At 39.8% G+C, this 14,047-nt stretch overlaps 1 protein-coding gene across 2 annotated transcripts in view; it reads right to left on the bottom strand.

Annotated features, from left to right (window-relative positions):
• Nucleotides 1–12,144: 12,144 nt before the first annotated feature.
• NABP2 (nucleic acid binding protein 2) overlaps nucleotides 12,145–14,047 on the bottom strand; it is a 37,321-nt gene continuing 35,418 nt past the window's right edge. Inside the window, exons 7-8 of one of the 2 annotated variants that reach the window (XM_040341113.1) lie at nucleotides 12,728–12,757; nucleotides 12,145–12,609 (exon numbers count right to left, since the gene is read on the bottom strand). In XM_040341113.1, coding sequence (XP_040197047.1) covers nucleotides 12,431–12,609; nucleotides 12,728–12,757 — 209 coding nt within the window. In that variant the 3' untranslated portion in view covers nucleotides 12,145–12,430. The remainder of the gene's footprint in view (nucleotides 12,610–12,727; nucleotides 12,758–14,047) is intronic. The other variant, XM_040341115.1, reaches the window with a different exon arrangement.

Genomic DNA, 14,047 nt, shown 5'->3' with positions numbered 1-14,047 from the left:
TCCCCACTATAACTAATCTCCTGTAGCCGAGAGATGGTGTGACGTGTGTCCTTCAAATAGGATGGTATGGCCTTTACTATGGGCTGTAGATGAAAGTCAATGTATTTTACCACTCGGGAAGTAACTGAATTAATCCCACTTATAATAGGCCGTCCTGGGGGACACTGAGTGTCCTTATGTACTTTTGGTAGGTAATAAATCACAGGAATTATAGGAACAGTGGGTATGAGGTAGCTCCGTTCCTTTTTATCCCAAATCCCCAATTGTGACCCTGTTTCAATGAGGTCAATAAGGGATTTCTTAAAATCCGAGGTGGGATTTTTGGATAATTTAACGTATGTTCCAGTGTCACTCAAAATTTTGGACATTTCTGCAGGGTATGCTGATTTTCCCAAAATAACAATCCCCCCCCCCCTTGTCTGCTGGACGTATAACAAGATCTTTCCGTTCTCATAATGATTTCAGAATTTTTATATTGGGATCAGAGAACGTTCTTTTTGGAGGGAGTTCATCCAAATCCTTAAGAACCAAATCTCTAAACACTTTTATGCTAGGAGCCATGGGGCAAGGAGGATTGACTAAAGAGGGATTTGCAAGACCTGTATGTCTAACATGGGAAGAAATCTCTGGAAGACCTGAACTCATAGGGTTGGTGACAAAATAACGTTGAATGTTTAATTTTCTTACATATTTCTGCACATCAATAAATGTGGCAAATTTGTTAAGAGATTTGGGAGGGACAAATTTGAGCCCTTTATCTAAAACTACTTTCTCAGCCTCAGTAAATTCAACATTGCTGAGGTTGAAAATACCTGCTTCTGTTATACTCTTCTTCTTTTTTTTCCTGGAGCACCGCCCACCTCTGGACCCACGCTTGGTTCTACCTCTCTGTAGTGATTTCCTTGTTCCCTGTGAAAATCCCCTGGGTGCATAGACCCAGGCCGATTCTGATTATAGTGGTAAGGAGACTTTTCATGGCAGTTATCTTCCCTCTCCATATACCCGTATTGTGAGTTATGAGACCTTCTCATATATTCATTCCTCAGAGGAGAAAATCCCTTGATGATTATATGGCCATTTTGAATCACAACCAGGTTGCAATAAGTCTGACATACGAGGCAAGTTATTCCAATATACATTTCCTCGACTTGGAGATTGTGGCACAGGAAGACTAACTAAGACCCATTTTAAAGCCATCGACCGAAACGGGTATATCCCGGTGGACAGTTGCCACCATTCGGTGTGGTTGGAATCAGTGCCCCGGAGTCACGAAAAAACACGTTTTTTGGTGAATGTTGGCTGAAAATGTTGTGCTGTGAGTATGCAGAACAAGTTCACGGCCAACGCCCTTCGGACCAAAATCCACAGAAAAGTCAGATGGAAGTCCGATAGTGTGTACGAGGCTTAAGAATGGCAAAACCAGTCAGGTGTGAGCCTTTTAACTTATATCCTTTCTCATGCCCAGATTTCACCCAAAATTTGAAGCAGGGTGGTGACATGACAAATCCCACCTCATCCAATCAGAAGAAATCTTGTAATTATTAAGAAAAATACAAGGTGTTCTCTGAATGGAACCCATGCTACGCAAGCAACACCCTGTGTTCTCAATGTAGCACCCTCCTAGGTAGGTGCTAGAGTAAGTGTATCTCTGCTTAACCACTTCAGCCCCAGAAGAATTGTCTGCCCAATGACCGGGCCATTTTTTGCGATTCGGCACTGCGTCACTTTAACTGACAATTGCGCGGTCGTGCAACGTTGCACCGAAAGAAAATTGACGTCCTTTTTTCCCACAAATATAGCTTTCTTTTGGTGGTATTTGATCACCGCTGCGGTTTTAATTTTTAGCGCTATAAACAAAAAAAAACGACAATTTTGCAAAAAGCTATATTTTTTTACTTTTTGTCATAATAAATATCCCAAAAATATATAATTTTTTTTTCATCAGTTTAGGCCAATATGTATTCTTCTACATATTTTTGGTAAATAAAAAAATCACAATAAGCGTATATATTCACATTAGAAAAATGCAAGGGGTGCGCCCGGAATTTGTTTTTTTATGCCTTTTTATCCATTGTGCCATCCTTTTTAAGAAAGAATGGCCAGAGGGATGAAATATGAATTGATTTCAGCCTGAAAAAGCCAAAAACAATCTGAGAATACCCATTTTCTTAAACCGGAAGTGAAACCACCAAAAGTCATCAATGTGATGTCACCAAAACAGAAAGTGGCTCTAAAACAAATTGTCATTGTTTATTTTCCATTTCACTTATTGTTTCATCATTTTGGAGGGCTTTTGAGCCCATTTTAATACCTTCTCAGCCTTCCTGAGACATTTTTCAAAATTTCGAAAAATGCAAGGGGCACGCCCTAAAATTTATGTTTTACACATTTTTACCTATTGTGCCATCTTTTTAAGAAAGAATGACCAGAGGGATTAAATATAAGTTGATTTCAGCCTTAAAAAGCCAGGAACAATCTGAGAATACCCATTTTCTTTAACCGGAAGTGAAACCACCAAAAGTCAAAAATGTCATCAATGTGACGTCACCAAAACAGGAAGAGGCTCTTAAACAAATTTTCATTCTCCATTTCACTCATTGTTTCATAATTTTGGAGAGCTTTTGAGACCATTTTAATACATGTTCTGCCTTCCTGAAACATTTTAAAATTTTACGGATTTTTAACTATTGTGTCATCTTTTTAAGAAATAATGACCAGAGGGCTTAAATATGAGTTGATTTCAGCCTTAAAAAGCCAGGAATAATCTGAGAATACCCATTTTCTTAAACCAGAAGTGAAACCACCAAAAATCAAAAACGTCATCAATGTGATGTCACCAAAACAGGAAGTGGGTTTTAATCAAATTGTCATTGACCATTTTCCATTTCACTCATTGTTTCATCATTTTGGAGGACTTTTGAGCCCATTTAATGTCTTTTCTGCCTTCCTAAAACATTTTTAAAAAATTTGAAAAATGCAAGGGGCACGCCCCAAAATGTATGTTTTACACATTTTTACCTATTGTGCCATCTTTTTAAGAAAGAATGACCAAAGAGGTCCCTCCCCTCTTATCGGGATATATATATGTTGCTTTGCTACAAAAACTGAGGTACTCCCGGTATGGGAGGGGTTATATAGAGGGGGACTTCCTGTCTTGAGTGTACCAGTGTCCATTCACCTATAGGTGGCGTATAACCCACATAGTAATTACTATGGTGCTCTGTTTCCCGTGATGTAATCCAAGAAAAGGATTTTACAGGTAAGCTGTTATAAAAATCCTATTTTTTAGAAGGAAAAAACAACAGACTCAAAAAAGTTAGATTTGGCCATTCTTTGAATACATATATTGTACATTATGCTTTAAAATCACCCAGCAGAACAGCATAATATATCAAAGCCATTTTATTAATCTGTACAACAATCACCTCTTCATAGGATAGAAATCATTCATGCAGAAAATAATTGGAAAGCATTTGTATATCAATATAACCTGTTTTTAATAGCAAAGAAACAATTCAAGCACAGTGCACAAGTAAAATCCATTGACCTTAGCATCCACATATTTTGATAAAATACAGCATGTGGAATCTTTAGTGTAATAATTGTAACAATATTGCCACCATACGCCACATTCAAATATATTACTGCTGATTTCGAAATCTAAAGGGAATCAAACTGGCCACACTCTGGTAGAATTTAGCCTAAACATGTTTTTAAAACATTTGTTTGATTTTGTAAGGTTCAGGATGGAAAATGTTTGTTACTTATCTGTAAAAAATTTAAACCTAACTATTAAAGTACAAGTGAATTCCCTTTGTTGTTTTGTACCTACAGGTAAGCATATAACAAGACTTACCTGTAAGTACAGTAAATATCTCCTAAATGCTGTCAATGTAAATATCTCCTAAACAGTGTACATTTAGGAGATATTTACTGTACCTACAGGTAAGTCTTGTTGTTATATGCTTACCTGTAGGTACAAAACAACAAAGGGAATTCACTTGTACTTTAATAGTTAGGATTCAATTTTTTACAGATAAGTAACAAACATTTTCCATCCTGAACCTTACAAAATCGAACAAATGTTTTAAAAAAATGTCAGTGACATCACTGGTATATGCGCACTGTGCTCTCAATGAATGGCATGCCATCCATTGAGAGAGCTGTGCCGTGACCTTGACTCCAGCGCATGTGACGTCATTGCAGCTCGCCCATTTAAACTGCCAGAGCCTGCGGACCCAGAAGGATGACCTAGTAAAGATGGATTCCCTGTCAGCGGTGACAGGGCCCTGCTAGAGGGATCCGTTTCACAGGTATGTCTGTCATAATGTGCTAGTATGTCATTTTTTTTAAAATCGGTTTACTATGATTATAATGTGATTCTCAGTCAGGAAAAATTATTTAAATTCTATACATTGCTATGGCAACTGAATGAAAAATTTCACCTTTGAATTTATATTTAAAAGATGTAAAAAAAAATATGTATGAACAGTTGTTTGAAAACCGAACAGTGTTTAAAGCCTAAGTTTAGCCTGAAACTAAAGGATATATCCGTTAGTATGATGTGTCCCTTATCCTGATTCTTCTGCTTTTAGTAGAAATCTTCATCTTTCCTACCACAAAACCCCCACTGCTGCCGTAACTCATCATGCAAGTGGGGATTAATACAGCTAAAGGGCTGTTGGAAACTCTCATAAAGAGAGCTTGACTATGTCTGCCTTTCCTGCACTATCCGCCATTCATAGAAGCCATACTATAGCTTCTATGAATTGAAAAAAGGATATACACATATGTATATAGATACACATGTGTATAGAGCAGATAATGGACTTTGAAGGCGTAATGAGTAAAACATTTTTATATTTAATAAGAATATACATAAATAAATTAAGAAACATAATTGACATAAATAAGGCCATTGCTGGGGAGGCCTAAGAATACAGAAAAAACATTAGCATGACAGACAACCTACTACATATGGGTACAATACAGAAAATCAACAAGAGTGGGAAATTAGCAACCTCTTTGCATTTATAGTTGAAAAAACCCTTGAAGTACTCAGAGGGTGACGTGTCATGCGATGCTCAGCCCGACATGTTGCGCGTTGAAAAAACGCTTCTTCAGGAGTTTAAAACAAATTATTCGAAATAGGGAGGATATAAGAACAGTATGGGCAGAGGACGTATCGGTAGTAATAATAAACAATGCAACGAACAAAAGTACAGGGAAATATAGTCCTTCACTTGCTCCAAGTAAAACCAGTTATGCTCACCATGTAGACCCAAACTCTGGTATAAATCCTTGATTGGGATATTAATCAGCAGTTTCAATGTTTGGGGGGGGGGGGGGGGGGGGGGTTCAGAAACGGGTTAGCTTACTAGTGAATCCTGATGATTGTCAGGTACACGAAGCAGGAATAGACATTCCCAGAGTACTAAAGAACATGCTTCTCCAAATCCAATATCATGGTATTGTGCCGACCAAGCGAGTCCTCTGCCCGTGGTGACAGTCTCAGCGTGCATGAGAACTATACTAATGAATGACACAGGATCTCTGAACTGGGGATGGGCAGATTATTAAAAGCTCCTCCCCCTTCATTCATGAGGGAGTTGGAATACAGATAAAGATTTCTACTGAAAGCAGAAGAATCCAGACAAGGGACACGTCATACTAACTGTGCTGATTTTTGTGTTTTTAGTTTTAGCTAAAATCAGGCTAAGTCCTTATTACCAACAGCACCCACTCATCATCCAGCTCACATTTAATTTTAACTTGCAGCAGAATAATTACAGCTGTATTCTGATTTGTTGTAACAGCCCCACTTTGTAATATGGGAAGGCAATTGGTTCCCCTGTTGGCTGGAAGAAACTGCTGGGAGTGGCTAATTGATATCTAGGGAACCTTAGTGTGACTAAGCCTAAAGCCGGCCATACACGGTTCGAATCTCGGCCGGTTCAGCAGGAATGAAATGTATATTTCTTTTGTGTTATTACATATTTTTTAAAAGAGAGCTGCACCGATGACTGTATTTTTTTTTTTTAACATTGTGTTTTAATGATTTCACAGGGGTGTATATCTGCTTTTTGCATACTCCGCTGAGATTAATTAACCATGTTATATTTTAGTGATTTAAGTTAGTAGCGTGTGGGTTTATATATATATTTATATATATATATATATTGTACAGGACACCGGGGTTGGGTCCTGGACGGGTGCTATACAGCACCACTATTTGGGCTATGGTCCCTTTAAAGAGCTGTGAGAGTGTTCAGGGGGTCACCCAAAATGGGTGAGGGAATCCCAGCGTAAGAGTTAATCCAGAGAGGACTGGCTCGCAGTCCTCTCTGTCTTGATAGTCATTTGGGGCCCGGAATTTCGGAGGCTCTAAAGTGCTATTCGGGTGGGAAAGAGCCTCCACCCTTGACCACTGGGAGTCAGCACACAGGGAGTTAACACTTCCAGAGAACAGCTCATAAAACAGGAAGTGGTGCTAGAGGTGTGTGAAGGAGTGTGGGGTTTGCACCTGTAAAGATGAGCTGGGAGTCTGCTGGGAGCTGTTAAGAATACACTGAGGACTTTTGAAATTCAGGGGGGCGAAGACCCATCTACAACCAAACTGTATATGATTTTGCTTTGACTTATTTTTGTGCTGAGGACAAGAAGACTTTTATTTGATGCTGAAGCTAAAGCTGACTTTTGTGTTATAGTTTTCCCTGTGTGCTGAGCAAAGCCTTATTTTGTTTTTTCTGTAAATAAAAGCCTCCCCCCCCAAATGGTTTATGCACTTAATCCCGCTGAGCTATAGCCTCCAAACGTTACAATATACAGTGTATATATATATATATATATATTGTGACAGGAAGTCAGGTAAATCTGTGGGTGTTGTCACAGTCGGGACATACGTTTCTGCCTTGTTAGACAATACACCAATCATTACTAGGTGGAACTCCTGCGCTGTAATGGATAAGTGGAAGGAAGGGAGGTGAGGAGGGGCAATGGGGAAAAGTGAAGGTGAATGTGGGCACTGCGGCAAACAAAAAGGTATATCCTATTTAGACAAAAAGTGATAATATGAAAAAAGTAATAATGTCTGCGCAGACATTATTACTTTTTTCAATACACCAATCATTATTAGGCGTCGGCTGCCAGAAATAGCCAGGAAGGCTAAGGGCCGTTGGAAGACTCCAGCTGTTCAGAGTGAGGCAATTAAAGGCCTCTATAAAGTAGCCCAGAGGATTAACACTAATTGGCTGCGTCACTCCTAAGGCTGTGTGAACAGGAGAGCAGTGCCAGAGAGCTGCATGCTGAGGCTTTCTGTGTGAAAAAGCCCAGTGCTGAAGGTCTCCTGGAGAGGTGAGGAGACCATTGACTTTTCTGTGTGATAAAAAGTCCAAAGACTATTGTTTGTGCTGTATGAGCAGCACTGTCTATCCAGCAGTAGGCTGAGTTAGACTTCATAGATAGGTTCCTGTGTGGAAGGTAGACGCCCAAAGTGGCTAGTTTTTATTTTATGTTTTGATTTTGTTTATGCTGTTTGGATGCTTGCAATTGTTTTCCAGCAAGATGGAAAAATAAACCAGAAACTTTGTTTTCAACCATCTTCGACTGCCAGTCTGTATAAGTTCAGTGTGTGGTGAGCCCAACCAGGGGGTCACACACCCCGCTACCGAGCTAACCCCTCACAATATATATATATATATATATATAAACCCACACACACACACTGAACCTGTAGTCCTGTCAATTTGTAGAGCCCCAACAAGCATGTTCAGATCATGTTTTCCTACAGCTTCCTGTGCCTGGATATAAGTCGTGGTTGAACAAATAAATGTAGACTTTAGGAGTAATTCAGAAAGAGGGATTATTCTGGATTCTGTATAGCTGCAGAATGTGTTCTATGACTGGAAATGTTAGTTAAAATGTTAAAAAAAATAAGATAGTGGTTTGCTAGAGGGAAATTAACAATGTTTTTACATATGTAAAATTATATTCAACAACAACTTCACTTGGCCAATAAATTGAATATATCATCAATAACAGTAGTGTACGCACAATTCCAGGTAGTATTAAGATGTCAGTGGGTCCAGGACAAATATCGCAGTAGTGAGTCCATTATCAAGTTTTCTCTGGGGAGTAAAACATATTTTTACCATTATGCTACCGTTAACATCACACTGGACCTTGCTAAAGGCACCATGCATGGGGGTGCTTGTATTACCTCCCTGATATATGCCAAGCATGCTTGGCATTAAAGACTGGTGTTGAGATTAATTGTCAACAATTCCTCATTTAAAGTGCACTAACACACCTGGCTATTTGTTAAGTGCAATTCTTTACCAATATGTTATAACTCTTTAACACAAATTACTTTCATCTTTATCCCTAGGACTAATAGTCTGATATATGCACACTTCTTTAAATGAAATAATGCTGAATCAGACTTTAATATGCGTATTTCAGTAAAATAAATATAAAAAGATGAACCTACTTATGAAGGCCACAGGTCTGTATGAATAATCACTGGTCTGCATAAAGGGAAAACAGGTTTCATAAACATTAATGAATAAAACAGCAAAAAATTGTTTATATATAACTTTGCGCCATCTCTATTTGGCAGAAACCAAATAAACTGCTTCATAGACTACAATGGTGTCAAACCTAGAATATCTATTCCTATTCAATTTATTTTCAGAATTAACAATATGATCAGCTGTATGAAAAGCTATTACAGTGGAACCTTGGATTACGAGCATAATCCGTTCCAGAAGAATGCTTGTAATCCAAAGCACTCGCATATCAAAGTGAGTTTCCCCATAGAAGTCAATGGAAATGAAGATAATTAGTTCCACATTGACTTTTATTGCATTCAATATTGCATGTGGCCAGAGGTGGGGGGCGCCGGAGAGACTCAGAAATACTTGGAGACCGCTCGGATGCACTCGGAAACCCTTGGAAAGGCTCGGGAATGGAGTATTTTCGAGTGTTTCTGGGCGGCTCCGAACTGCTTTGCATGTCACCCGCGCACCTCTGGCCAAATGCGGTACCGCACACTGCAGAGGCTTGAATCCTGCTCGTTTTGCAAAACAACACTCCCAAACAGAGTCAGGATTTAAAAAAAAAAAAATAGCTCGTATTGCAAAACGCTCGTTACTCGCAATCCGAAGTATTACTGTATTTAAATATTTGAACACTATGGGTTGAAGGTAAATATAAACAATATCCACCAAAATAATGAGATATTTCAGGTATCCATTTAGTAGTCAATAAAAGATTGAACCATAATATCCTGGAATGAATCTTGGACATAGCAATTTATCTAAAAGACACTCAACAAATATTTATTAAAAAAGGATAAAATAATAATTTTTAAATGTGAAATCTGAAGAGGACAGTGCTTGTCAAATATGCACATACAAAAACATTTATATTCATGTGACACACAACTGGAACCGAGCTGAACCAAGCACCACCTAAAAGGTAAGATTTGAAATCTGATGAACATGTTCAGCAGACTACAAATTTAATGTGCCACAATGCACGGGTTGCGCACTACTGTGAGCTGCTGTGCGCTACATCTGGAAAAAGATAGTACGTATGCAGATTTTTGCTGCATTGTGGTGTGTTGCGTCCATTTAAAACAAACAGGCTGTGTTATTACAACACAGGTTAACAGACCATAATGCAGCATATTTATCTGAATGGCCCTAAAGAGTGCTTAAACACTCTGCTCTCAATTTCAAATATCATGGTTTGATAGTAATACTGGGCCATACCACTCATGAGTGATCATTTACTTATGATGTGGAGTCTGGTGGGCCAAGTCATCTGCCGGTTTCTTCTATCCCTTGAAGATTCCAGTAGTAAGATCTCCTTACTGTGGATCCTAGCTGTGCTGTGGCCCACTTGGTCATCTCACTCCCATCTTACAACAAAAGTGCTTCTGTTCCTCCTGCTAAACTCTTCATAATATTAAATAAACATTTAGTGGGGACAGGGGTCCCTCTCATAACTGCCCTGACAGAAGAGCAGACATGGGCACTCGTGCACAGAAATCTTGCCATCAGAGTCCCTGAGAGAAATAAGAAATCACTGTGTGATTTAAAGGAGAATTATGGGGTTAATAAAAAAAAAAAATGTATGTACTCACTTCCATGCGGCACATGCCGGAAATGTAACTGTTTTTTTAAACTGTTGTATTTACTTCCGCTTTAAGCAGCCAGCTGATCTCAACAATATAGTCAGATGCCCTCTAAGTATAGCCTGGAAATAGGTTTGGCTATAGTTCTCTTAGGTAAGCCATAGATGATTTGATTTTCTTTCCTTCCACATGTGGAAGGAAAGAAAATCGCTTGATTCCTCCATCAACAGCTCAATTCCCTCATCCCCCATCTGCAGCAAGTATTAACTCACATATTATGTCAGAAGCCTCCTGCTGGGGCAAAGCTGGCCACACTTGACTCAAATTTTGGCCAATCCTTGTAAACTGGTCAAATTTGAGCCATAGGTGGCTCTGCCAACACCACCCAGCTTGAGAAAATCAAAGGGGCCAGGTGGAAAAAAGTTGGTTGAACGGTAACTGAATTAGCTGAAGTCACTGTTTAGGTGTTCTGACAACCACAGTTGCCAGCTGTCAGAATAAAATAGCAAGCAGTAGGAGATCTGTCCACCCATGCGGTTTACCATGGATGGGGTATCTACAGAAATCTTTTTTTTGTGTATGGCCAGCTTTCGTTTTTCACTTTAAATTTATCCACAGGTTGGTTTTGGTGATATTGCTTAGACACATAAGAAACATTATTCAGTGGTGCCAAGGCCAAGGTGTTCCCTTAAGCCACCCACACACAAAACACAGAGCCCTTTCCTAAAGCTGCAGTGATCTTACCTACTAAAAAAATGGATCATCTGAAAAACAGACATGTATTTCTGGTGATATAAAGGTATTCTTGTAACACAGGAACAAATTGTGTTTATTAGTTCGGCTATCTTGGAGGCATTGGCCACCTCCATTATTCTCTCAGAGCTGGTTTACCTAAAGTTAGGTAGATTCAGGTAGGGGCGCGCAACTATAAGGCGGCGTAGCCTATTGTGTTTACACTACGCCACCTTAAGTAAGAGAGGCAAGTACTGTATTCTCAAAGTACTTGCCTCCTTACTTAGGGCGGCGTAGCGTAAATGCGGCGGGCGCAAGTGCGCCTAATTAAAATTCGGCTGAGGGGGCGTGTTTTATGTTAATATGCTTTGACCCGACGTGATTGACGTTTTTTTTTTATACTGTGCATGCGCCGGGCGCCTACATTTCCCAGTGTGCATTGCGGCTACGTCCGCTGCACGGGCCTATTGATTTCGTAAACGACGTAAAAATTTCGAATCTCGAAGCGGGAACGGCGGCCATACTTTAACATTGTTATTCCATCTAATAGATGGAATAACTTTAGGCCTGATAATGGCTTACGGAAACGGCATAAATGTATTGCGGCGGCCGGGCGTACGTTCGTGAATCGGTATGTACTCATTTACATATTCTACGCCGACCGCAATGGAAGCGCCACCTAGCAGCCATCCAAAATATTGCAATCTAAGATAGGACGGCGCAAGCCGTCATATCTTGGATATGTTTAAGCGTATCTCTGTTTGAGCATACGCTTAAACATAAGTCGGCGTAGATTCTGAGTTAGGTCGGCTTATCTACTGATAAGCCGGCCTAACTCTTACTGAATCTACCTAAGTGTATGTAAACCTAAGAACATAAATGCAATATAATGCAGATTACAAGTCTTTAGCTGTGGTGGCTGCATTCGTTTTTTGGTTAAGATTTTTCTTATTATTTTCACCTGTGATCCTGGAGCTAGTAACATACTTCCTGTCCTGATAACGCTCACTCACTGCACTGTATGTTTTGAAGAGCAGGACGGTCCTACTAGATCAGGAAGTGTGTTAAGATGGAATACTCCCCCATCCCTTCACCTCTAGAACATTGGGGGAGGTGTTCTGTGATTCAGAGGACATTCAGATAGGGCTGATAAGATGGCCTGAAATGTCATTGTTCGCTTAATACAGGAAGTTACGAACCCACTGGATTTCTGGGTATTTTTGCCAAAGAGATATAAAAAATGCAATCAATGATGAATTTAACCGACCAAAGGGGAGAAGATGAGAGACGTTAATTGCTAAAGTTTGCATACACTTTAAAGATGCAAAAACGATGTTCATCCTATGGTAAACTGCCAAAAAATTCCACTTATGCACATAATTTTTTTTGGCAATATTCGTAAATAAATAGCCTGTTTCTTCAAACTGCAATCTAATGTCTGTAGGTAGCCTTACTGGAACCAGAGATGATCCAAAAATTCTGCTCTTCCCTGGATACAAACTAGATGGATGTGCATGGGATGGATGGCTGAACACAGCTTTGGCCATTAAATCAGAACTGCTATCTCTTCCCAGTCCGCCGTGTCTCTTTGCCATTACTAATGGAGTTTGGTGCTCCAGGGAGTGAGTGGTTAGGCTGGCTACGTGTAATCCGTCCGCTTGATGGATGGGCAGTTGTTGGGGGTGGATGTACAGCACTGCTCTGGTTGTTGGTTCCATTACCATTGGGCAAATCAGAAGCTGAAAATGAGAGAAGAGACATTCTAAGTTTTCAGGCATCTTCTTTCTTTATATTAAAATTTATTTGTGCTTTGCCCATGCAGATAAAACAGATGTTCAATGTAATGCTTATATTTACCTTCCCTTTGCTTCCCATCACTGTGTTGATCTATGGTAGTGAGGAGAAAGAGCCCAGTGTAAGCTGTAAGTCATGAACTGAAAATTTCACAGGGCTGAGTACTCTTTCCAACCACATGTGACAGAGCTGGGTGCCTAAGCAGCCAATCATCAAGCACTAGAACTCTGGGATGTGGTAGGAAGAAAAGCGAGTCATATGATCCTCAAAACCTGGAAGTCCTGGGTATGTAATTTTACTTAGCTGGGCAAATAGAAAGGCAGAGAAGTGAAGAGAAGGGAAGCAAAAGCAGATATTGTGGGATTGCCATTAAAGTGATCCTGTTGCATCCCCTAAAGGCTGCATTCACACCTGAGCATTTTGTAGCCTGAAGCTATAAAACGCTAGAGGGAAAAAAATACATTATTCTCTATGGAGATGGTTCACATCTCCACTCCAAAACGCTTGAAGCTCAAACAAGTTCTGGACCCTTTTTTGTTGCGCAAATCGGGCGGATTTGGGCGTTTTTGAACGTTTGTATTCCCATAGAAACGAATGGAAACGCTCGATTCAATCGTCTAGTGCGACAACGAGCATTTCTACAGGCGTTTTGTCGCTTTAATCTGTTCTGTGAAATAGAACATTCACCCAGGAAGAAGATAAAAAAAATCTACAAACATAGCAACAAGTGATGAAAGAGATGATCATTTTTCCTATTGGCTAAAATAAAAAACGCGAAGTTCAAAAACGTCGGACAACGCTGTATTCAAACGCGCTTATCCGTGTGAATACGCGCGACAAAACGTGCGACAAAATGCCAGAAAAAACGTCCGAAAACGCTACGCTCAGGTGTGAATGCGGCCTAAAGGCCAAAGCTTAGGTTTATTTTAAGCTATATTTATGGTTGCATTTCTACTTCTAGTAAGAAAACATGTAGGTATTCTGTTGGGAGATTATATATAAATACTTGGGGCCAGATTCACAAAGAGATACGACGGTGTATCTACAGATACACCATCGTATCTCTGACTTAGACAGGTCCTATCTATGCGCCTGATTCATAGAAGCAGTTACGCATAGATAGGGCGAAGATCTGACAGGTGTAACTGTGTTACACTGTCGGATCTTTTTTTTTAATTAAAAATGGCACCGGGGGCGTTCCCGCTGATTTACACTGAATAATATGTAAATCAGCGAGATACGCAAATTCACGAACGTACACGGACCCGACGCTGTGTTCTTACGTCGTTTCCGTAGCGCGGTACCCGTCGTATACTTACCCTTTCTAAAAGCAGGCGCAGCCAATGTTAAGTATGGCCGTCGTTCCCGTGTCGAATTTGAATT

This window comes from Rana temporaria, chromosome 2, assembly GCF_905171775.1.
Source record: "Rana temporaria chromosome 2, aRanTem1.1, whole genome shotgun sequence".
In the NCBI taxonomy this organism is placed as follows: Eukaryota; Metazoa; Chordata; class Amphibia; order Anura; family Ranidae; genus Rana; species Rana temporaria.
Note: the sequence above shows the minus strand (reverse complement) of the source record. Positions and strands in the feature narration are given on the sequence as shown.